The sequence below is a fragment of the Papio anubis genome, chromosome 2 (assembly GCF_008728515.1).
Source record: "Papio anubis isolate 15944 chromosome 2, Panubis1.0, whole genome shotgun sequence".
Classification (NCBI taxonomy): Eukaryota; Metazoa; Chordata; class Mammalia; order Primates; family Cercopithecidae; genus Papio; species Papio anubis.
Genome location: NC_044977.1, coordinates 99039236 through 99061913, shown reverse-complemented (window position 1 = coordinate 99061913; position 22678 = coordinate 99039236). Strand labels below are relative to the sequence as shown.

The following is a 22678-nucleotide window of genomic DNA, read 5'->3' as shown; positions in this document are numbered from 1 at the left end:
GAGATATCATCTTATACTGATTAAAATGGCTATGAAAAATAAGAGATATTGGCAAGAATGCTGAGAAAGGGGAATTCTTATGCAATGTTGTGAGAATGTAATATAGCCATTATGAAAAACAGTATGGAGACTTCTCAAAAAACTTAAAATAGAACTACCACATGATCCAGCAATCCCACTGTTAGGTATTTATCCAAAGGAAAAGAGATCAGTATATCAAAGAAACACATGCATTCCCATGTTTCTTGCAGCACTATTCACAATAGAAAAGATCAGGAATCAACCTAGTGTCCATCAACGAATGTGAGATACATATTCAATGGAATACTCTTCAACCACAAAAAAGAATGAAATCATGTCATTTGCAGCAATATGGATGAAATGGAGAAATGGAGGTCATTACATTAAATGAAATAAGCCAGGCAGTGACAGACAAATACCACATTATCTTATATGTGGGAGCCAAAAAAGTTTATCTCACAGAGTTAGAGGGTGGAATGATACATTCCAGACACTAGGGAGAATGTATAGGCAGAGTGGGGAATGAAGAAAAGGTGGTTAATGGGTACAAACATACAGTTAACTAGAAGGAATAGCTCTACTCTTTGATAGAGAAGTAGAGTAACTGTAGTTAACAACAATGTATTCTACTTTTAAAATAGCTAAAAGAGAGGACTTGAAATATACTGACGCATAGAAATACTAAACACTTGGGTAATAAGATACCCCAAATACTCTTGACTTAATCATTACACATTCCATGCATGTAACAAAATTTCACATGTGCCCATAAATACGTACAAATATAATATATCCAAAATTTTTATGTTTTAAGACAGGGTCTCATTCTGTCACCAAGGCTGGAATACAGTGGCACGATCACAGTTCCCTGCAGCCTTGACTTTCCTGAGCTTAAGTGATCCTCCTACCTCAGCCTCCCAAGTAGCTAGGACTATAGCTACACAGCACCATGCCCAGCTAATTTTTTCTAATTTTTTGTAGAGACAGTCTCACTATGTTCCCCAGGCTGGTGTCGAACTCCTGGCCTCAAGCAATCTGCCTGCCTCAGCCTATCAAAATGCTGGGATTACATGTGTGAGCCACCATACCCAGACAAAACTTTCTTTTTTTAATTAAAAAAAATTAAGTAAAGAACAAAACACAAAAATAAAATACTCCTTTCTATTGTGATTCTTATCAAAGATGGTCAAGTTCATACCTATTTTAACATAGAATGTTTATAGCTAAGGGAGACAAAGAAGCAAGACAGAACCATCCCAGTGTCCTTTGAGCCACAAACAGAGAAATCAGGTAGTCAAACTCAAGACTTTTGCTGGACATTATTCATAAGGCAACTAAACAACCCTACAGTGTGTTGCCACTGATAGATAAATTCCAGTTCCTAAAAGGAAATGCCATTCTAATTTGTAAGGAATATATTCCTTTCTCAGATTCTAAAAAACAAAGCCTTAATAATTTATGAAGTTATTATGGCCCTGATAATTTTACAGGTCACAAGAGAATTACAAAAAAAGAAGGGCTGTACTCATTTTCCCCAGGAGAGAAATGTTCAATGTCATACTGTTATAAAATATTGTAAGCACATTTATATCAGCATGATCTCTTTTCAATACAAACACTCAAAGCTAAAATATATATATATATATAACTAACATGTATGTTGGCAAAATGGTTCCAGTCTACCAAAGGCAAATCGCACAGCATATTTTTCCCACAGCTTGCAACATCACTTAAGCCTTTTCTGACTATGCTATCTAAAACAGCCAGCCCCTCCCTCATTCCCCTTACCGACACACACTCTCCCCTTACAATGTTTCATATTTTTCTTTATAGTACTCACAATTAGCTGAAGTCATCCCACACATTTATTTCTTTATTGCTTTGTCTTGACCACAGGAATGTAAGCTCACTGAGGGGTGGGAATTTAACCATTGCATCCCCAGTGCCTAGCACATGGAAGTCACTTAATATGTATTTATGGAATGAATTAATTTTAAAAAGAAAAAAAAGAGGCAGTGAGGAAGACTGGAAGGATCTTGAACTGCATATGCACAATCACACGATGTAGTACTAATACAAATTAGATTTACATTCATAGGAGTATGAAAATTTCCACCTCCCCAATAATAAGCAATGGTGTTTCCTGAGTGAAAAATCTAGTCCCATTTACAGATAAATACTAAAAGAGAAATGTCCTCACCTTATGTAACACATCTCAGAAAAAAATGTCCAAATAGTCAGCATAAGACTACTTTCAGTACTGACATTTCATTGATAATAACTTTGATATTGAACTTCTGAGAGGTGCTGATTTTAATTAATAAGGTCAATTTGGGCTTAAGTTGCATTAAACACTGCCTCTTCTCTTCTGCATAAACCTTTAAAATTAAATCTCGTCTCTCAGCTGAATAAAAATCATGGTGATTTTCTGAGTATATGTGGTACCTTTTCTCCCAGAAAAGAAGCAAATCTTTGCTCATTAATCACACAGATAACTGAGTTATGACACTGGCATTCCAACTATCTTGAAAAAAGGAAGAAGTGAGTGCATACACACCAAGTTATAGGCAAGGTCAAGATTCACATCCAAACAACAACCACAAGATAAAGATTATCATGGCCAGTATCACCAACTTAGTTAGTACAGAGTTTCCTCAAGCTGGTGGCAAAATATGAAGTCAGACAGAGTCAAAGCATGACAAGGATTTGACACATCATTTTCAGCTTGAAGATGGAGGGATTCTGTAAGAAGAAATGCAGGTACCTTAAGGCACATAAGGCAGCACAGATATGGGTACTGTAATCCTATAAATGCACCATGGGTTGAGTAATTGCCCCCCAAAAAAGTATGTCTAAGTAATAACACCCAAAAAACACATCAATGTGACCTTATTTAGAAAAAGGGTTTCTGGCAGCGGGGCATGGTGGTTCACGCCCGTAATCCCAGTACTTTGGGAGGCTGAGGCAGGCTGATCACAAGGTCAAGAGATCGAGACCATCCTAGCCAACATGGTGAAACCCCGTATCTACTAAAAATACAAAAATAGCTGGGCGTGGTGGCACACGCCTGTAGTCCCAGCTACTCAGGAGGCTGAGGCAGGAGAATCGCTTGAACCCGGGAAGTGGAGGTTGCAGTGAGCCGAGATCGCTCCACTGCACTCCAGTCTGGTGACAGAGCACAACTCCATCTCAAAAAAAAAAAAAAAAAAAAAAGAAAAAGAAAGAGGTTTCTGAAGATGTAGTTAAGAAACTCAAGATGAGATCATCCTGGGTTAGGCTGGGCATGGTGGTTCACACCTATAATCCCAGCATTTGCAAGGCAGAGGCGGGCAGATCACTTGAGGTCAGGAGTTGGAGACCAGCCTGGCCAACATGAGGCAACTCCGTCTCTACTAAAAATATAAAAATTAGCTGGGCATGGTAGTACATGCCTTTAGTCCCATGTACTCAGGAGGCTGAGGCAGGAGAATCTCTTGAACCGGGGAGGCAGAGGTTGCAGGGAGCCGGGATTGCACCACTGCACTCCAGCCTGGGTGACAGAGGGAGACTCCATCTCAAACAAAACAAAACAAACAAACAACAAAGAAAAAGATCATCCTGGATTTAGGATGGGCGCTAAATCTAAATCCAGTGATGGCATACCCATAAGAGAAAGGCAGAGGAAAAACTGAGACAGAGACACAAGGGAGAAAGCCGTATGAAAGCAGAAGCATAAACTGGAGTGATACCATCACAAACCAAATATCACTTGCAGACATCAGAGGCACAGAACGGATTCTCCCTCAGGGCCACCTGAAGGAACCAACGCCACCAACACCTTGATTTCAGACTTCTGGCTTCCTGAACTGTTAAAGAATGAATTCCTACTGTTTTAAGATAGTTGGTGTATATAAATTGTTACAGGAGCACTAAGAAACTAATACAAACACAAGAAACTAAATTCTGTCAACAACCTAAATGAGCCTGGAAACAGATTTCTCTCCAGAGCCTCTAGACTCAGCCCAGGGGATGCCTTGATTTCAGTTATGTGAGAACCTGAGCAGAGAACCCAGGGACACTGTGGCAGACTTCTCACCTACGGAGCTGTGACCTAATAAATGGGCATTGATTTAAGCCACTAAGTTTGTGGTAATTCATTATGTATCAACAGAAAACTAACCAGACATCTACAGTTAAATTTTCTTGTATTATATTAATACTTAGAATCTAAAGTTATATAAAAGTTTTGATGGTAAGTATCCTTTTCTTGACCTTAGTGAAAATGTCCTTAATTAAACGGTATTTCTAAAATTGTGATAAAAGGAGCACTAGAGCTCAGAAAGATATAAATGGGTAGGTCATGGGAAATACTGTCCTAAAGGCACAGAGTGTTGAGAAACCCTGAGCTTTAGAAACTATGAATTGTAAAACTCAAAAGCAAAGCACAGTTTCAGAAACAACACATGCTCCCTCCAGATGTACTAACATTATATAGGCCCAAAGTTTAATAAAGGTGGCTTCAATATAAACTTAATATTTCAGCAAACATTTGTACATACATGACTTACAAACTTCTTCAGTTTAAAAAAAAAAAACTTCTGAAATTCTTGGAACTGTCAGAGACTAAGCTCTGTAAAAAGGCAGAGGCTATCCCTATCTTGGTCATTAATATTTCCAACAATTAGAAACATGCCTGTGAAATAAGATACATTTAGTATCAAGTGAGTAAATGAACTGATGAAGAGAGAAAATATTGTCTCTCCAGCTTATTTCACCTGACTCTCAATGTGCAGGTTTCTGCTAGAAACCAGCTAGACTGCTTCCTGCCTCTTCCATAGCTTTGCTTATCCCCTTCCGGCCTGGGGTGCCTGCCCGCTCGCCACTTTTTTTTTTTTTTTTTTTTTTTTGAGACAGGGTCTCACTCTATTGCCCAGGCTGGAGTGGTAGAATCACGGTCACTGCATCCTCGACACCCCTGGGCTCAGGTGATTCTCCCACCTCACCCTCCTGAGTAGCTGGGACTACAGGCATGCGCCACCACGCCTGGATAATTTTTGTATTTTTTTTTCTAGAGATGGGGTTTCACCATGTTGCCCAGGCTAGTCTCAAACTCCTGGTCTCAGGTGATCCATCCACCTTGGTCTCCCAAAGTGCTGGGATTACAGGAGTGAGCCGGTGCGCCCAGCAGCCCCATCTGTTTTCTATCCAGTAATACTCAGGTTTCAAAGTCTAACTCAAATACTATCTCCTTATAAATGGTATTATAATCCACATGTGATAGGCACTAAACAAATACTTTAAAGTTCATTCTTTTTGTTTTGTTTTGTTTTTGTTTTTTGAGACGGAGTCTTGCTCTGTCACCCAGGCTGGAGTGCAGTGGCACGATCTCGGCTCACTGCAAGTTCCGCCTCCCGGGTTCAGGCCATTCTCCTGCCTCAGCCTCCCAAGTGGCTGGGACTAGATGCACCTGCCACCACGACCAGTTAATTTTTTATATCTTTAGTAGAGATGGGGTTTCACCATGTTAGCCAAGATGGTCTCGATCTCCTGACCTCGTGATCTGCCAGCCTCAGCCTCCCAAAGTGCTGGGATTACAGGCAAGAGTCACCACGCTCGGCCCCTAAAGTTCATTGCTTAGAAAGTAAAGCATGCACATGAGAAAGGATAATGATTCTTTGATATTAATTCATCAACTTAAATAGTACGCAGTTCATTCATGGTATTATGATAGACGTTGTGATGGTTAACTTTATTTGTCAAGTTACTCAATAAGTAGGGTACCCAGACATTTGGTCAAACATTTTTCTGGGTATGGCTGTGATGGTGTTCCTGGATGAGATTAACATTTGAATCGGTACACTGAGGGAAGCAAGTGGCCCTCCCTAACGTGGGTGAATCTCATCCAATCAGAGACCTGAAAAGAGCAAAAAGGCTGAGTAAGAGGAAACTCCTCCTGCCTGACTGCCTTGAACTGGGACACAGGTCTTCTTTGCCTTTTAATTGGAACAGAAACATTGGCTCTTCTTCAGTCTTTAGCCTGCTAGCTTTCAGACAGCAACTACACCACCACAGGATCTCCTGGGAGACGTCTCCAGCTTGTCAAACGCAGATCTTGGGACTTCTCAACCTCTGTAATCATGCGAGCCGATTTCTTAAAATCAATCTTTATTTCACACACACACACACACACACACACACACACACAGCTCCTACTGGCTGTGTTTCTCTGGAGAGCCCTCATACAGATATTTATTCTTACAACTGAGCTTTTGTTCATATTACACAGCAGCTCTGAGAAGCACCTGGAACATGGGTACTACATGGTACTTAACAAGATTAAATTATTGTTCTTCCTGAGCATTTTTCCAGAAGTATTAGAAAAGACATCCACCCTTTCTCTAGGATTACCCTCTCTGCCAGGAACCATTTACCTACCAAGTGGATGAGAATAGGAGCCTATCTGAGAACAAAGCAGAGTAGATGTAGGCAGAGCAAAAAGATGGCGAGAAAGACACAAAAACGGAGTAGCACAGACAGAAATCAAGCCCCTAAATCCAGCCGTATCCTCAAGTCTTTGACTTCTCAGTCATGTGAGCAAATACATTATTTTATAAGTTAATTTGAATTGGGTGTTACTGTTTGCAAATAAAGTCTTGAATAATACAATACTTCCCTGTGCAAACTGGAGAGCCTACCACACATGTGCCTGAAAAGGCTGTCACGGTGGCTTTATCAAAAGTATTGTTTAAGGTCAAGGGAAAGCTAAAACTTTAACAAAATAAAATGTATCAACACCAATATGTCTACTTGCCAAATTGAAGTGGGTGCTACATAGTTCCCATGGACTCTAGTAACTTAATTCATAAGCTATTATATTTGTATACTCAATGGAGAGCATGAATTTTCCATTATTAATATTTCTAAACTTATAACTACCAAGAGTTATCTTCAAAGATGAAACTCCTTGCCAAGGTTCTAGTTCTCCAGAGTTAAGGAGGTTAAATGAATGTGTTACTTACATTTCATTTTTAAAAATTTTAACATTACATCTATTGAGCCCTTACTATATATGCCAGGAACGCACAAAAAGCATTATATATTTTAACGGCCAATTCATTTCTATGAAGTATGTACCATTACTATTATTGCCCTATTACAATCTTCAAAGATTAATATGAGATTAAAATAATGAGCCTAATAATAACAGTCATGGTGCTAAACACTTGTCAAGAGGATACTATTTGCCACACACTGTACTAAGTGTTTCAAAAGAAGCATCCTATTTAATCCTTACGATTACCTTCTAAGGTAGGTACTATTATCCCTGTTCTACAGATGAGAAAACTAAGGCTTGGAGACTGAAATGCAGACCCAAGGCTTATACATCACAACCGAATCAGTGTGAAAGGTTTGAAAACATTCTGCATCGCATCCAAATAAATTGCATACCATTATCTGAAGTGCATTTCAAGTTGTGTAATAAAAGCTTGAACTCATCTACATTTTTAATGCTCTTGAACTGCCATGCGGTTTACATTTACATTTTCCTCTTTAATTCCTCATCTCTAGAAAAAGTAAAGACTCATACTAAAGGAAATATTTATTCCAGCTCAATGAGTAACACAAGATCACTGATTTAGAGTCAGCACTTTTTATTTCACAAACTGTTCCAAAACTGGGCAGACTTCAGACATACAGAAATGTGGTTTCAGATTAACAGAGCTTTAAAAAAGCTATTAGTAAACTAAAAAGCTATTAGTGAAGTCCTGTTGGAGTAAATCTGATCCCTACTGTGTGGAGGAGACATCTCAGTCCTGAAAATGCCTCTCTACAAGTTTTTACATAGCAGATATCCAAAGCATATATTTTCTTTTTGTTTTTGTTTTTTTCTTAAGAGACAGAGCCTTGCTATGCTGCCCAAGCTGGCCTCAAACTCCTGAGCTCAGGCAATCTTCCAGTCTCAGCTCCCCAAATACCTGGGACTACAGGCACGAGCCACTGAACCCAGCTCTCAAGACACATCCTTTAAATATCATATTTTGTACAAAAACTACATTTAAGGCATTTTCTTGTCAGAAAGATGCATATAACTATATATGAACACTTTTAGAAGCATAAAATACACTAGAAACATTAATCCCATTAAAGAAGGGTATAATCTTTAATTGAATTCACATAAGTGTAGATCACAGACATACACTCACATATAACAAACGTAACTGAAAAGTTACTTATTGACACTTTATCACTGAGCAAACTCCACATGACAAAGTTTCAAATAATTGTCTTACTTTGGGCATCAAAAGTACTCTTACAGTACATATTAATTATCAGAGCTGTCCCTGAAACCAACTGCAGAAGTGTAAAAAGGAAAAAACAAACAAGAGGCTGGCCTAGAAATCAAGCCATTACAGATCAAGCTCCAGTCAATCAAGACAGGCTCCCCCAGACAGTGGAAGGGTCGACACAGAACACCCACACACTTACTATGAGGTACCTTCCTCAACCAACTGGAGTAGTTGAGTGCTTCATCTGTAGCAACTGGCAATTTCAGTTATTTGGGTTTTCTTTAATGTGAACCTAATATTATATGAGAGAGTTCAAACTCTTAACATTGGCCAAAATCAGAATATAATTACATCTGGTGTGCTTATTATGATCTTTTTTTTTTTTTTTTTTTAAATGAGAACAGCGGGTCTCAAGAAGTTGAAACAGTCAAGGGAAGCATTAAGTTAGGCTGTCATTCTTATAAACCTGCCAAACCGACCCAGACTGCGGTCGAGGCCCTGAAGAAAGCCATGATCAGGCAGGCATATTAATGTATGATATACAATCTAGCATTCGTTTAATTTCACAAAATCTTCTTTAATATCAACATATGGCATATACTTTTTGGAACTAGCTTTGATAAAATTGACAGTGTCCCCTCAACTATAAGGTGAGATTTTGGGGTTTCGCATGTTTGCATTAGGTGCTCTCAGTAGTCATCCTGCTGTGTGTTTGCTCTATGAGCAATGGAGTAAAAGAATACAAAACCCCTTTCTCTTGATGAATACTCATTACCTGTTCTGCCACCTCCACCCAACCCCTGAGAAAGTCCTGCTCAGAACTAAACCTAAGTTCTATTCCAAGAATTTGGAGAAAGGCATTACCTCTATCTCTATTATTTCTGAGTAGAGCCAGAAGTCTCAATTTCATGTTCCAGTAGTCTTGTAATATTGATCTTCAATCATAACCCTCACCCCTTGAGCCATGAACACCTTTAAATCTGCATAACTTCAAAATCATGCTTCTGGCAGAAAACAGATTAAGCTTTAAATGGATGTCTTCGAAGATGAACTGAGATTCTTCTGGGTCTTCTGCAGTCTAACAGTTCCTGCATCTGTCTCTAAACTTTTTTTACAATGAGTACACAAGCATATGTGTATAAATATAAGGACATCAAGACCCCAACCCCATCACTGAACCTCGTTTGACAGAAGCTTCCTGGGTAGCCTACACTTCCCTGTATGAATACAACTGCATGATACTTACTGGGGAAGTAAGACATCTCGAATGAGAGCCAGAAGATTGCTGTCAGAATCGACACTGGCCTTCTCCTTGCCATCCCCAAACTCCTGGTTCATGAGTAGAGACGTGGTTTCTGAGAGCAACCGCAAGCTAAAGAGTCTCCACTCCACTTGAAAGAAAAAAAAATGCCAAGAATGTGACTCCATGGAGATAGAATGAAAACAGAATGTGTAGCTGATGGAATTATTGCTGGTGTCATCACACTTACCATTTTGGCTTTGAACCAAGGACACCAAGGGTGGCAGGATATAATCAATAACCTAAAAGGAAACATGTAAAAGACTTAGTTCAAATCTCTATGAACACAAAACTGGTATCAACCACTATCTATATTTTTTCCACAGACAGAATCCCTAATCAAAGGAGTGAAAAAAACAATGTCTAAGTTTATTCTGGATTTCAACTCTCCATGACATTTAATAAACCACCAAGTTTTTTAACTCTTAAAAAAGTCCTCAGGTCGAAATGACATTATGAAAATCAAAACGGTAATTTCTCAAAACCTTCAGGGTCTATGAAAGGAACTTAGAATGTAATGCAAAATCTAGTCGGCACAGGTTGGCATTAAACCATCAGATTAGTTATGTATAAGCTGGTGATCATTACTTCAAGTTTAACCTAAACAACAATCAAAATGTTGGGAAAAAAAGAGACACATAGTCCCCACGTTTTATCAAATACATCAAATAACTATGACAAGTTGGTCTTGGTTATTTTTAGAAATAGACCCCAAAGATGTAAATCCACTAGACAAACCACCTCTGCGAGTTCCCAGTTGTATCAGAGAACAATCAATATGGTTTAAAACTTAACCCCAAAAGACAAGTATTTTCCTCCAAAATACCAAAAAAGAAAGAATCCCTACGCTCATCTAATGATGAAAACTACTGTTTCATTTGATGAACTATTTTAGTGACAACAAACAAAATTCCCATTGTTTGTGTACTTGTTCTCTCTATACTGATAAAAGAGCAGGAGAATCTGTGCACCGCCAAATGACATCTTGCTCTCCATACCAACAAAACAATGACCTGCAGAGGCAAGAATCTCCATACGTGATTGGTGGCCCACTAGTATTAACCTGTTCTATCTCCAGTTGACATAAGAAATTTCTATGTGATAGTATCTCTCAATATTTTTACAAGGACCCTAAGAACCAGGGGTGTTTAGTTCACCCTCTTCCACTAAGTGATGTCACATCACATCACTCAAAGCACAGATATCATGCTTCACCAAGGTATTTTGAGAACTCCAAACTTATAGTTATGTCTAAAGAAAAAACTATGCAAAGGAAAGAAATATATGCTGCTATCAATACTACCAACATGATCAACAGCTATCTTAAAGGTTGAATAGTGTATATCACGAGAGTAGTAAGACTGAAACAAATTATCTAAGTGCCCAACTCAAGAAATTTAAAAACAATTAAATGGTCAAAAAAGCAAGCTTGTCAGAAGATGAATACAGAAAAATCAACAGTATTTATGAGACAGAGTAGGAATGAGGCTTGGCTCCAGCTCATCCCTACTAGAGCATTCTTTCATACATTCCCAGTGATCACAAAACCCACACCACTACCTCACTGATACCATACCCGCTAACCCCAAGGCTTTAGTCATGCTATATTGTTCCACTGAGCTCTCAAAATGTTTAACCATGCCTTTTACTTAAAGAATTCCAGGAACTGGCCTTAGGAGATCCAAACTATCAAACCAAGGTTGTGGAGTGTCCCACCTCAGGAAGGAATGGCAGCCTTGATGCTCCTGGCCAGACCACCAGGTGGCCCATTACTCAAGATGACCATTGTAACCACATACACTGCCCTGCACACCCTACCCATCATGTGCTTTGCCCAGTCCAGTATGCATACCCTACCCCTTGTATCAATTTCCATGCTTTGCCTAATACAAAATCCCAACCAGCTCTTTTCAGAGTCAGTCAGGGAATTCTCTCTCTCTCTCTCTCTCGATCTCTCTCTCTCTCTCTCTCTCTTGATCTCTCTCTCTCTCTCTCTCTCTCTCTCTCTCTCATGCTGCTTCCCTCATCGCCGGACATAAGCTCCAATGAAGCCTTGTCTGGGAGAACTCTGTCGGCCTCATGTCCTATTGCATTAAGAGCCCAAGAACTCATGGTCAGTAACATATTCATTCAGGGCTTATCTGGGATCACCAGACATGGGGAGCTTTTTTCTCCTCTGTGGAGGGAGGCTTGTGAGCCAGCAGGACAGCGGGACGTGACCCCTTCGTGGCTGACAGGAAGTCACCTGAAGTTTTGATTCAGCGCTGCTATGACTGGTGAGTTCTTCCTCCAGCCTCCCTGAGATTCCTCACAACCCAGCCTGGACAATGCTTTCCCTTCCCTCCTGGTCTTCTATTTGTTGTGTCTTTCTTTTTCTTTCTTCTTCCTTTCTCCTTCCCTTCCTTCACTTTTCATTAACTTCATTGTTTCAGCCTAAATAGACACCTGTGTGGCACTGATTCAGCCTCAGTAGATACCCATGTGGCACTGGTTCAACCTCAATAGACACCCATGCAGCACAGGCCAAAACGGTCATTCAGTTTGGCTGGTAGGAAACTCTGTCTGGCACTGGGCTCTGTAATTTTCTTTAAGTACGTTCCCTCCCTTTGCCACGCCTTGTGGGAAAGGGAAGGCTGTGGACTTTGTCGTCTGTCTATTCAAGCCTGCAACAAACCCTGGGTGCTATCTTTGTGAAGAGAGGACTGACAGCACATGGGTCCTGAGTTTGTGTCACTCCTGTCCTGATCCATTTTTCCTTCTTGTGTGTTTCATTTGACATCTGATTCCCCCATGCAGACTGTTGGGTGGCATCTTGCAAAGATAAGAGGCTTTCCTTCGGTTCCTCCATAAAATGGACAAAAGATGACTTTCTCTTGTAATGCAGCTTGGCCCCCACAGCTATGCTTCAGTGAGCAGAGTCAACAAAAGCTGCTTTGCTCTTCCAGAAGCTACACAGAAAGGGAACCCAGAAACCTGGCATGCCAGCAAAAGGTTAAGGATTTCTTACCAGCCAGGCTTCTGGCCTGCTTCTCTGTGCAAACCAGTTGAGTGAAATGGTAAAGATAATTGTTTGTCTCAAGGCCTATGACTCCTATAAGCCTGCTGTTTGGCAGACTCGTCAGTTACAAACATGGCTGCAGGTCCTTGAAACAAAAACTGGATGAAGTTTCCCTTTCATTTTATTTTCTGTCTTTGGGAGCCTGACCTTATGACCATGGGGGGTTCCCTTTCTTGCTATCTAGCATCCAGAAGGTGGGAATTCCGAGGCTTATGTCAGGTAGCCAGTCTGAAAGAACCTGGAGTCTGAGACACAAGCACAAATTCTTTGTCCCAAATGTGTCAAAAGCCCTTGGAGATGAGTTCTGTCTTAAAAGGTCCCACCCCAAGGGGCTTTTGTCATCTTTTGCTATCTTAAATCTATTTCAGACAGTAAATTCTTAGAGACCATGGAGATGCCTCCTCTACCCCCTCTCTAGAAATACCACTTGCTTATATTATAAAAACCTGAAAAATTACCATCTGAGCTTTAAAGGGTTTTAGGATTGAGTCGCTATTGAAACTAAGTACATCATTAAAGGAAAAGCACTTTTCTCATTCTCAACAATTTTTAAAAGGTTTAAATTAAAAAGAAGGATGCATAAGAATGTCATGGCTAGCCTTACAAATTATCTTGAGCAGGTGAAATTCCTTGCAAGCTTGAAAATGGCTACTCGAGTTTCCTTCTGGGAAGACCAATGACAATAGCCTCATGCTGTAGTTCAGTGGCTAAGGCTGTGCCTTTTCACAATGGCTGCCTGGGTTCAATACCTGGCATAGAGAATGAGTCCTTTCTGGTTTTATATTTGTGTGACCTTTGCCATTTATTATTTTCCCCTCCATGAACAACTTCTGACTTCCTGTCTTGAATTTTCCTTTCTCTGAGCTACCTTTGAGGTAATTCTAAATCTTATAAAAACTGCTTGCCCTAAAAGGTTAGGCAAGGACAATAACTTGTTCAGCAGGAAGTAGCTTCCGAAGATGAGATCTTCGGCCCTTTCTCCTTAAGCATAAAGAAGGTGAAATTTCTCAGCAGGGAATGAGACAGCAGGAATGGGGCTTGGCTTCAGCTCACCCTCACCAGAGCATTCTTTAATACATTCCCACTGATCACAAAACCCACACCACTACTTCACTGATGTCTTACCCACTAATCCCAAGGCTTTAGTCATACTCTGTTGTTCTTCTATGCTCCCATAATGTTTAACCATGCCTTTTACTTAAGGAATTCCAAGAACTGGCCTTAGGAGATCCAAAATAAACCAAAGTTGTAGAGTGTTCCACCTCAGGAAGGAATGACAGCCTTGTTGTCACTGGCCAGACCACCAGGTGGCCCATTTCTCAAGATAAACATCATAAGCAGTTGTGCTGACCTATATACCCTACCCTTTACGTTCTTTGCCCAGCCCAGACTGCATACCCTACCCTATTTATTAATTCCTATGTCTTGCCTAATAAAAATTTCCAACCAGCTCTTCAAAGAGTTTGTCTGGGAATTCTCTCTCATGATACTTCCTTTATGCCCAGGCACAAGCTCCAATGAAGCCTTGTGTGAGAAAACTCTTTTGGCCTCATGTCAATTTCTATTGCACTGAGAGCCCAAGGACCATGGTCAGTAACATTTATATGTACCTTCAACAACCAACTGAATAACATAATTCAAAAAAGTTCCATTTACAACAGGAATATTGTGATCTTAGCAAGAATATATATATGGATATAAACGTATGTGTGCATATATGTGTGTGTATACGCATATGAATATATTTACAGGTACTATAGTCGTTGATGGACTTCTGGGTTCTAGACCAACATGTAAAGGGTTTGGAAATCATCACAAGCAACCATACAACAAAGAAAAAGCTAAACAAACTAAAAATCAACAACTTTTCTTAGATAGGTCAAAGAATTGAAGTCATAGGGAAACCACCATCCTCAAAACTGGAGGGACAAGCAAATTCAGAAAATCACAGCCTACCAGGAGCAGGAACCACCGCTGGAGACAGCAACCACAACAACAACATAAAGGGTGATTGACTGAAACTGTTGGAGATTGAGCATGGACTAGTCTGAGAGATTAAAAACTCCCGGAGGCCCAGCCTTAGGAGAGCCCCCATGCTTCTGCAAGTGTTACCGTCAGGAGCTCCCCACCAACACCACTTTTCAGGGTGAATTTGGAGAAAAAATCCCCTGGTACTTCAGTAGGGGAAGGAGAAATTTAACCATTTTGAAATATGCCCAGAGCATTGTTTAACAAAGGTCTGGACTCAGGGAAGCTATTTTACAACAGCCTAACTTAATGGGGTTTTAGCAGAACTTAACTCCCCAGGGCAATGGAAATGCCCAACTCCAGGCCCCTCTAGCCTTCTTGTCTCACCTACAGTGGGAGGTTGGGGACGCTGAAAAGCACTTGTGAAGGTCACAGCCTAGGTACTCAGGCTCACTAAAAGAGTAAGACCTAATCACAGAACTATACAATACATCCCTTCCCCCAACACCTTACCACAACATCAACACAGCTTCAGTATAGTAACACAGACTTACAACTGATACACGTGGTATTTAAGACAGAGTTCTTAGGGAAACCCAAAGACAAAAGGAGAGAAAACAACTCGGTTACTAGAGGAAATTTTAGTCTCTGAAACCTACAACTACCACAAACAACCAACACAGCCTACCTCCTGGCCTTTTATAAACATAAAACTTCACACTAAAGGTCCATTTACCTAAGTTCAGTTCACCTGACACATCATGCTGGAATGAAATTTTCAAAGTGCTAAGAGAAAAAAGCCACCAACCTACAATTCTGTATACAATGAAATTATCCCTCAAAATTGAAGGAGAAATGAAGACTTTCTCACAGACAAAAATTGAAGAAATTTTTCACCAGCAGACTTGCCTTGTAAGAAATATTTAAAGAAATTCTTCAGAGATAAGGAAAATTATAGGTCAGCAACGCACATCTATATAAAGAAAGCAAGAACGTTAGAGAAGTGAATAAATGAAGGTAAAACGCAGTTTTTAATAAGAAGACTCAGAGAGGCCAATTCTCTGAAAATTAATCTATAATTCCAACACACAAAAAAAATCTAACAAGGTTTTCAGGAACTCCTCATATTGACTCTGTAATATACATGGAAAGCAGACCAAGAAGAACAGAAAACTGGCTAGGTGCAGTAGCTCACGCCTGGAAGCAACTTGGGGAGGCTGAGTTGGGCAAATCACTTGAGGTCGGGAGTTCGAGACCAGCCTGGACAACATGATGAAACCTTATCTCTACTGAAAATGCAAAACTTAGCCAGGCATGGTGGCAAGCGCCTGTAATCCCAGCTACTCAGGAGGCTGAGGGGCAAGAATCACTTGAACCTGGGAGGCGGAGATTGCAATGAGCTGAGATTGTGCCACTGCACTCCAGACTGGGCGACAGAGCAAGATTCCATCTTAACAACAACAAAAAGAATAAAAGAAAACTTCCAAGAAAGCTTGGGAAAAGGATACCTAACTCTAACAAGTTTCCACATTTACTATGATGGAAATAAAATGCTATAAGCACAGGGCTAGATACGATCAATGGAACAGAATAGAGACTCTAGAAACAGACATATATGGGAACTCTCTATATGAGAGAGTTATTCAGAGTAGGACCTGAATCTGGCTCACTACATTCTCAAAGATAGGATAGCCAAGCATAGTGGCTCACACCTGTAGACTCAGCTACTTAGGAGGCTGAGGTGGGAGAATCGCTCGAGCCCAGGAGTTTGAGAACAGCCTGAGCAACATAGTGGAACCCCATCCCTAAAAAATGAATAAACACACAAACAAACAAACAGATGGTTTATCTAAGGCCCTTACTAAGAATATACGAGCAAATCAAATAGCTAAAAAGTTTTCTTGGGGCCACTTTTTACATCACTGCTATAACTCTATTCATACTATTTTTTAGTATAAAGAAGGCATTTTTTAAAAGATTTGAACTTACAAAAGTATTTGTTTATGGTACAGAATGTCAATTTCTTTAGAACAAAACAAAACCTAATTTGCTTTTGTATCCTAGTTATCAGCTGAGGTCACCCTAAACTTTGAGTTTCAAATAAAACCGTCAGCCTTGCGTGCTATTAGGCAATTTAGTGTCCTTTCCAAGATTTCTGGGAATTTGCAGAGGCTTATTTACTTTCCCATGATTCACTGCCAACTCTGAGTTTCTACCTCACGTATCTGCTTTTTACCTTCTCCTGCCTGCTATTTGCTTCTGGGAGACTGAATATACTGGTGGGAGCCAGACTATATATGACAATATATGACAATAGAACTCTAACCCACAACCTCTACAGGAACCAGTAGGGAAGCCAAAACCACAACCTCGGTAGCAATTAGACTGGGATGGTTAGGATTTAGTCAATGACTGTCAGCTTCAGTATTTTGCGTACTCTTCTAACTTAGGGCCGACTAGAGAAAGCCAAAAATGTTCCCCGAACCAACCACATAGGATGTCCTGCTTCTAATGAGCCCACTTCCAATTTCCCCTGCCAATAGCCTCCAATCAGGGCACACCTGAAGTCTTCCCTCTCCCACTCCCCGCCTTGCCTTTAAGTCTCTGCCAAATGCTAGTGATGTTGGCCAACTTCTTTGCTATAGCAACTCTGAAAAGACAGTCTGTTTTTTCTCATTTGGTTGATCTTTGTTGATTTCTACCCACCAGTGTAAGTCATAGAACATAGCCCTTTTTAATAATTACATTTAGAAGACTCACAAATTCTTGGTATGTATACCAGACTTTATTGAGAGTCTGGAGTAATGGAGGGTTTATAGCAGCAACACCAACAATTTAAAATTGAAGTATATCTGTTTTTAATCATCTTCAATCACTTGCAACTTTAACTTTACTCACAGGCCTTCTTCCTTCACAAGCTCTGGGCTCCTGTCCTGCTGCCTAACTTTTTGGCTTCTAGGCAGCCCTCCTCGTTGTTTCTGCCTCCTTTCCTCTTTTCTTAACTCTCCCACCAACCAATACATTTTTATTTCTTATGCAGACAAATTGTAGCTATTCTGCTACCCCCATCCCCTTTCTTCATCCAGGGTTCTAGGCCACTCCCCAATCTTGCCTACAAAAGAAACAGAAACTCAATACAGACCATCCATGGCCTCATAGCTATAGAAAGGCCAGGCATATGTTTCCAGGTAACAGCTTTTCTGTCTTCAACCAGACCACCTTTCCAGGACAGAGCACCTATATGCAAAAGGGAGGTTCTTCCCTCATAATCCAAGCTCACAATGTTACAGCAGGTAGTCAGGCAGACATGAGCAGGGCAGGAGAGGGCCCCTGACCTCAACCAGGAACATCAGGCGACATCAAGTGATAGGCGGTTGTTAACTGTCTAAAATTACTGGTCACAGTCAGTGCTAGGGAAAGGCAGTCTCCCTAGATAGAAACACCTGAAACTGGTGATCAGAAGCTTCCTGATAAGATCTAAGGAGTTGGGTGACTGGGCTCAAGCATGTGCACTAAGAGGCAAAATGGCAGAGTTTAACTGGTATATGACCTTCTGGGAACATTCTAGTGGTAAGGGAAGAACTGCCTCAAGTGAGCATGTGTACAACTCCAGTAAACACAGCACATATGTGGCCCCTCCCAAGTTCTGGAGGCCACTGCACATGTGGACAACCCGCCCCAAGGGAAGCATCAGGGGAGAAGAGATGCAGACCCTGGAAGCATGCCAACATATAAAACCCCAAGTCCAAGGTCAAACCACAAACTTGAATCTCTCAAGTTGCCCACTTGGCCCTCTTCCAAGTATACTTTACTTCCTTTTGTTCCTGCTATAAAACTTTTATAAACTTTCACTCCCGCTCTAAAACTTGCCTTGAGTCTGCCTATGCCCATGAGTCGAATTCCTTCTTCTGAGGAGGCAAGAACTGAAACTGTTGCAGACCCATACGGATTTGCCACCACTAACAATACCTCCCCCAAAGATGGGAAATTCTCTCTTCCAAATATCCTTTTAAACAGTATTATCTGTTTATTCATTTCCTTTAACATCCATTGATTTTTAACTAAAGTAGTGGCTAAATTGTCTTAGGACCTGAGAAATTTCAAACCCGGTAACATATCAACACAAAGAATGAGTTAATACTACACTTATTGATTAATCACGTTACATAGAGGATGTTTGGAGAGCGCAGTCTGATACATGATGAACCGCAATCTGCATTTTGAGAAGTCAAATTAAAATTGTTCACTTTAATGACAACCCAACACCAAACAGCAACAATGCAGCAAGACAATAAAGAACACCTGCCTGGGTAATATAGCGAGACCCCGTTCTCCACAAAAAGGAAAAAAAAAAAAAAAAAAAAAGACAGAACAACAACAAAAAAAGGACAAAGCCCTAAAAATTATCTTTATCAAGTCACTTCTAATTCATAGTGAGAAAGCCATGACAACAAAATCTGACACAGTATATGACAGCAAACATGTTCTAAACCTTTGAATGGGCATGGCTTTGCTCACTGGTACGGGGTCACCTTATTAAAAAGAGACTGAATCACTGAGACAATAGACAATGAGTACCTTTTTGCTGCTGTGGAGTTCGATAATATGCTCACCAATGTTCTGCCCTTCCAGAATCTTCCACAGAATTTATACATATACATATTTATATATACTACTATATGCTGCATATTTAATGACATATGTAATATATATTTAATGGTATTAAAATAAATGCCATTGCACCTTAATCGAGCTCCTCTGTACCAGCGATCTCTATTATAAAATTCCATCACTCATTATTTATTTTAGTGTAGGGATAATACACTTACATGGAATAATCCAAGGAATTTTAATAATTAATACTAGTAATATTGATTTCTTAAAGACATTCACTTGTGCTAAAGTTCATTTGACAACGTGTTCTGAAAGCAAAGACCTACTGAACTTTTTGAAAATGGAAATTCCCAAGTCTGGTGACTTTTATTTCTTTGCTCAAAAATTAAGACCCCCACGCATTTTTTTAAAAATGTGGGAATATATGTGCACATTAGCTTCTCTGTATATCACTTTCTCTGCATGTTAATGATTCTCAATGACATGTCCCAAATGAAATGAATGTCTATGACTTAGGAATGCTAAGACAGCTCTGGGACAATAGTACATGCTAAACAATAGTAAACGCATTTGAAATTCATAAATAACACTTGCATCACTAAACCTTATTTTACTTGCTCTTAAAGTTATTGTTGCCCAAGATGACGCTTTGTTTAAATCTTCTTTTCAGGATGTCGGGGGCGGGCAGAGCAAGATGGCCGAATAGAAACAGCTCCAGTCTCCAGCTCCCAGTGCGAGCGACACAGAAGACAGGTGATTTCTGCATTATCAACTGAGGTACTGCGTTCATCTCACTGGGGAGTGCCAATCGGTGCTGGTCAGCTGTTGCAGCCCGACCAGTGAGAGCTGAAGTAGGGAGAGGCATCGCCTCACCTGGGAAGCGCAAGGGGGAAGGGAATCCCTTTTCCTAGCCAGGGGAACTGAGACACACAACACCTGGAAAATCGGGTAACTCCCACCCCAATACTGCGCTTTAAGTAAACGGTTACACCAGGAGATTATATCCCACACCAGGCCGGGAGAGTCCTACGCCCACGGAGCCTTCCTCATTGCTAGCACAGCAGTCTGCAATCTAACCGCAAGGCAGCAGCGAGGCTGGGGGAGGGGCACCCGCCATTGCTGAGGCTTAAGTAGGTAAACAAAGCCCTGGGAAGATCGAACTGGGTGGAGCTCACAGCAGTTCAAGGAGGCCTACCAGTCTCTGTAAACTCCACCTCTGGGGACAGGGCACAGCTAAACAACAACAACAACAAAAAGCAGCAGAAACCTCTGCAGACGCAAGCGACTCTGTCTGACAGCTTTGAAGAGAGCGGTGGGTCTCCCAACACGGAGGTTGAGATCTGAGAACGGACAGACTGCCTGCTCAGGTGGATCCCTGACCCCTGAGTAGCCTAACTGGGAGACATCCTCCACTAGGGGCAGACCGACACCCCACACCTCACACAGTGGAGTACACCCCTGAGAGGAAGCTTCCAAAGCAAGAATCAGACAGGTACACTCGCTGTTCACCAGTATTCTATATTCTGCAGCCTCTGCTGCTGACACCCAGGCAAACAGGGTCTGGAGTGGACCTCAAGCAATCTCCAACAGACCTACAGCTGAGGGTCCTGACTGTTAGAAGGAAAACTAACAAAGAGGAAGGACACCCACACCAAAACCCCATCAGTACATCACCATCATCAAAGACCAGAGGCAGATAAAACTACGAAGATGGGGAAAAAGCAGGGCAGAAAAGCTGGAAATTCAAAAAATAAGAGCGCATCGCCCCCTCCAAAGGAACGCACCTCATCGCCAGCAACGGATCAAAGCTGGACGGAGAATGACTTTGACGAGATGAGAGAAGAAGGCTTCAGTCCATCAAACTTCTCAGAGCTAAAGGAGGAAATTACATACCCAGTGCAAAGAAACTAAAAATCTTGAAAAAAAAGTGGAAGAATTGATAACCAGAATAATTAATGCAGAGAAGGCCATAAACGAACGGGCAGAGATGAAAACCATGACACGAGAAATACGTGACAAATGCACAAGCTTTAGTAACCGACTCGATCAACTGGAAGAAAGAGTATCAGTGATTGAGGATCAAATGAATGAAATGAAGCGAGAAATCTAAAGAAAAAAGAAGAAAAAGAAATGAACAAAGCCTTCAAGAAGTATGGGATTATGTAAAAAGATGAAATCTACGTCTGATTGGGGTGCCTGCAAGTGAGGGGGAAATGGAACCAAGTTGGAAAACACTCTTCAGGATATCATCCAGGAGAACTTCCCCAACCTAGTAGGGCAGCCCAACATTCAAATTCAGGAAATACAGAGAACGCCACAAAGATACTCCTCGAGAAGAGCAACTCCAAGACACATAATTGCCAGATTCACCAAAGTTGAAATGAAGGAAAAAATCTTAAGGGCAGCCAGAGAGAAAGGTCGGGTTACCCACAAAGGGAAGCCCATCAGACTCACAGCAGATCTCTCGGCAGAAACTCTCCAAGCCAGAAGAGAGTGGGGGCCAATATTCAACATTCTTAAAGAAAAGAATTTTAAACCCAGAATTTCATATCCAGCCAAACTAAGTTTCATAAGTGAAGGAGAAATAAAATCCTTTACAGATAAGCAAATGCTTAGAGATTTTGTCACCACTAGGCCTGCCTTACAAGAGACCCTGAAGGAAGCACTCAACATGGAAAGGAACAACCGGTACCAGCCATTGCAAAAACATGCCAAAATGTAAAGACCATCGAGGCTAGGAAGAAACTGCATCAACTAACGAGCAAAATAACCAGTTAATATCATAATGGCAGGATCAAGTTCACACATAACAATCTTAACCTTAAATGTAAATGGACTAAATGCTCCAATTAAAAGACACAGACTGGCAAACTGGATAAAGAGTCAAGACCCATCAGTCTGCTGTATTCAGGAGACCCATCTCACACGCAGAGACATACATAGGCTCAAAATAAAGGGATGGAGGAAGATTTACCAAGCAAATGGAGAACAAAAAAAAGCAGGGGTTGCAATCCTAGTCTCTGATAAAACAGACTTTAAACCATCAAAGATCAAAAGAGACAAAGAAGGCCATTACATAATGGTCAAGGGATCAATTCAACAGGAAGAGCTAACTATCCTAAATATATATGCACCCAATACAGGAGCACCCAGATTCATAAAGCAAGTCCTTAGAGACTTACAAAGAGACTTAGACTCCCATACAATAATAATGGGAGACTTCAACACTCCACTGTCAACATTAGACAGATCAACGAGACAGAAAGTTAACAAGGATGTCCAGGAATTGAACTCATCTCTGCAGCAAGCAGACCTAATAGACATCTATAGAACTCTCCACCCCAAATCAACAGAATATACATTCTTCTCAGCACCACATCGTACTTACTCCAAAATTGACCATATAATTGGAAGTAAAGCACTCCTCAGCAAATGTACAAGAACAGAAAT

General features: G+C 40.7%; 1 protein-coding gene across 9 annotated transcripts in view; it reads right to left on the bottom strand.

The window, feature by feature from the left end:
* The window catches only part of ULK4 (unc-51 like kinase 4), a 793903-nt gene that overhangs the window by 428249 nt on the left and 342976 nt on the right, over positions 1–22678 (bottom strand). For all 9 annotated transcript variants that reach the window (XR_001899874.3, XM_017955554.2, XM_021933668.2 and 6 more), the window contains 2 exons: positions 9779–9830; positions 9535–9679 (listed from right to left, as the gene is read on the bottom strand). Coding sequence is in view for 8 of the 9 variants with exons in the window: in XM_017955554.2 (XP_017811043.2) it covers positions 9535–9679; positions 9779–9830 (197 nt within the window). In the remaining variant the exon portion in view is untranslated. The remainder of the gene's footprint in view (positions 1–9534; positions 9680–9778; positions 9831–22678) is intronic.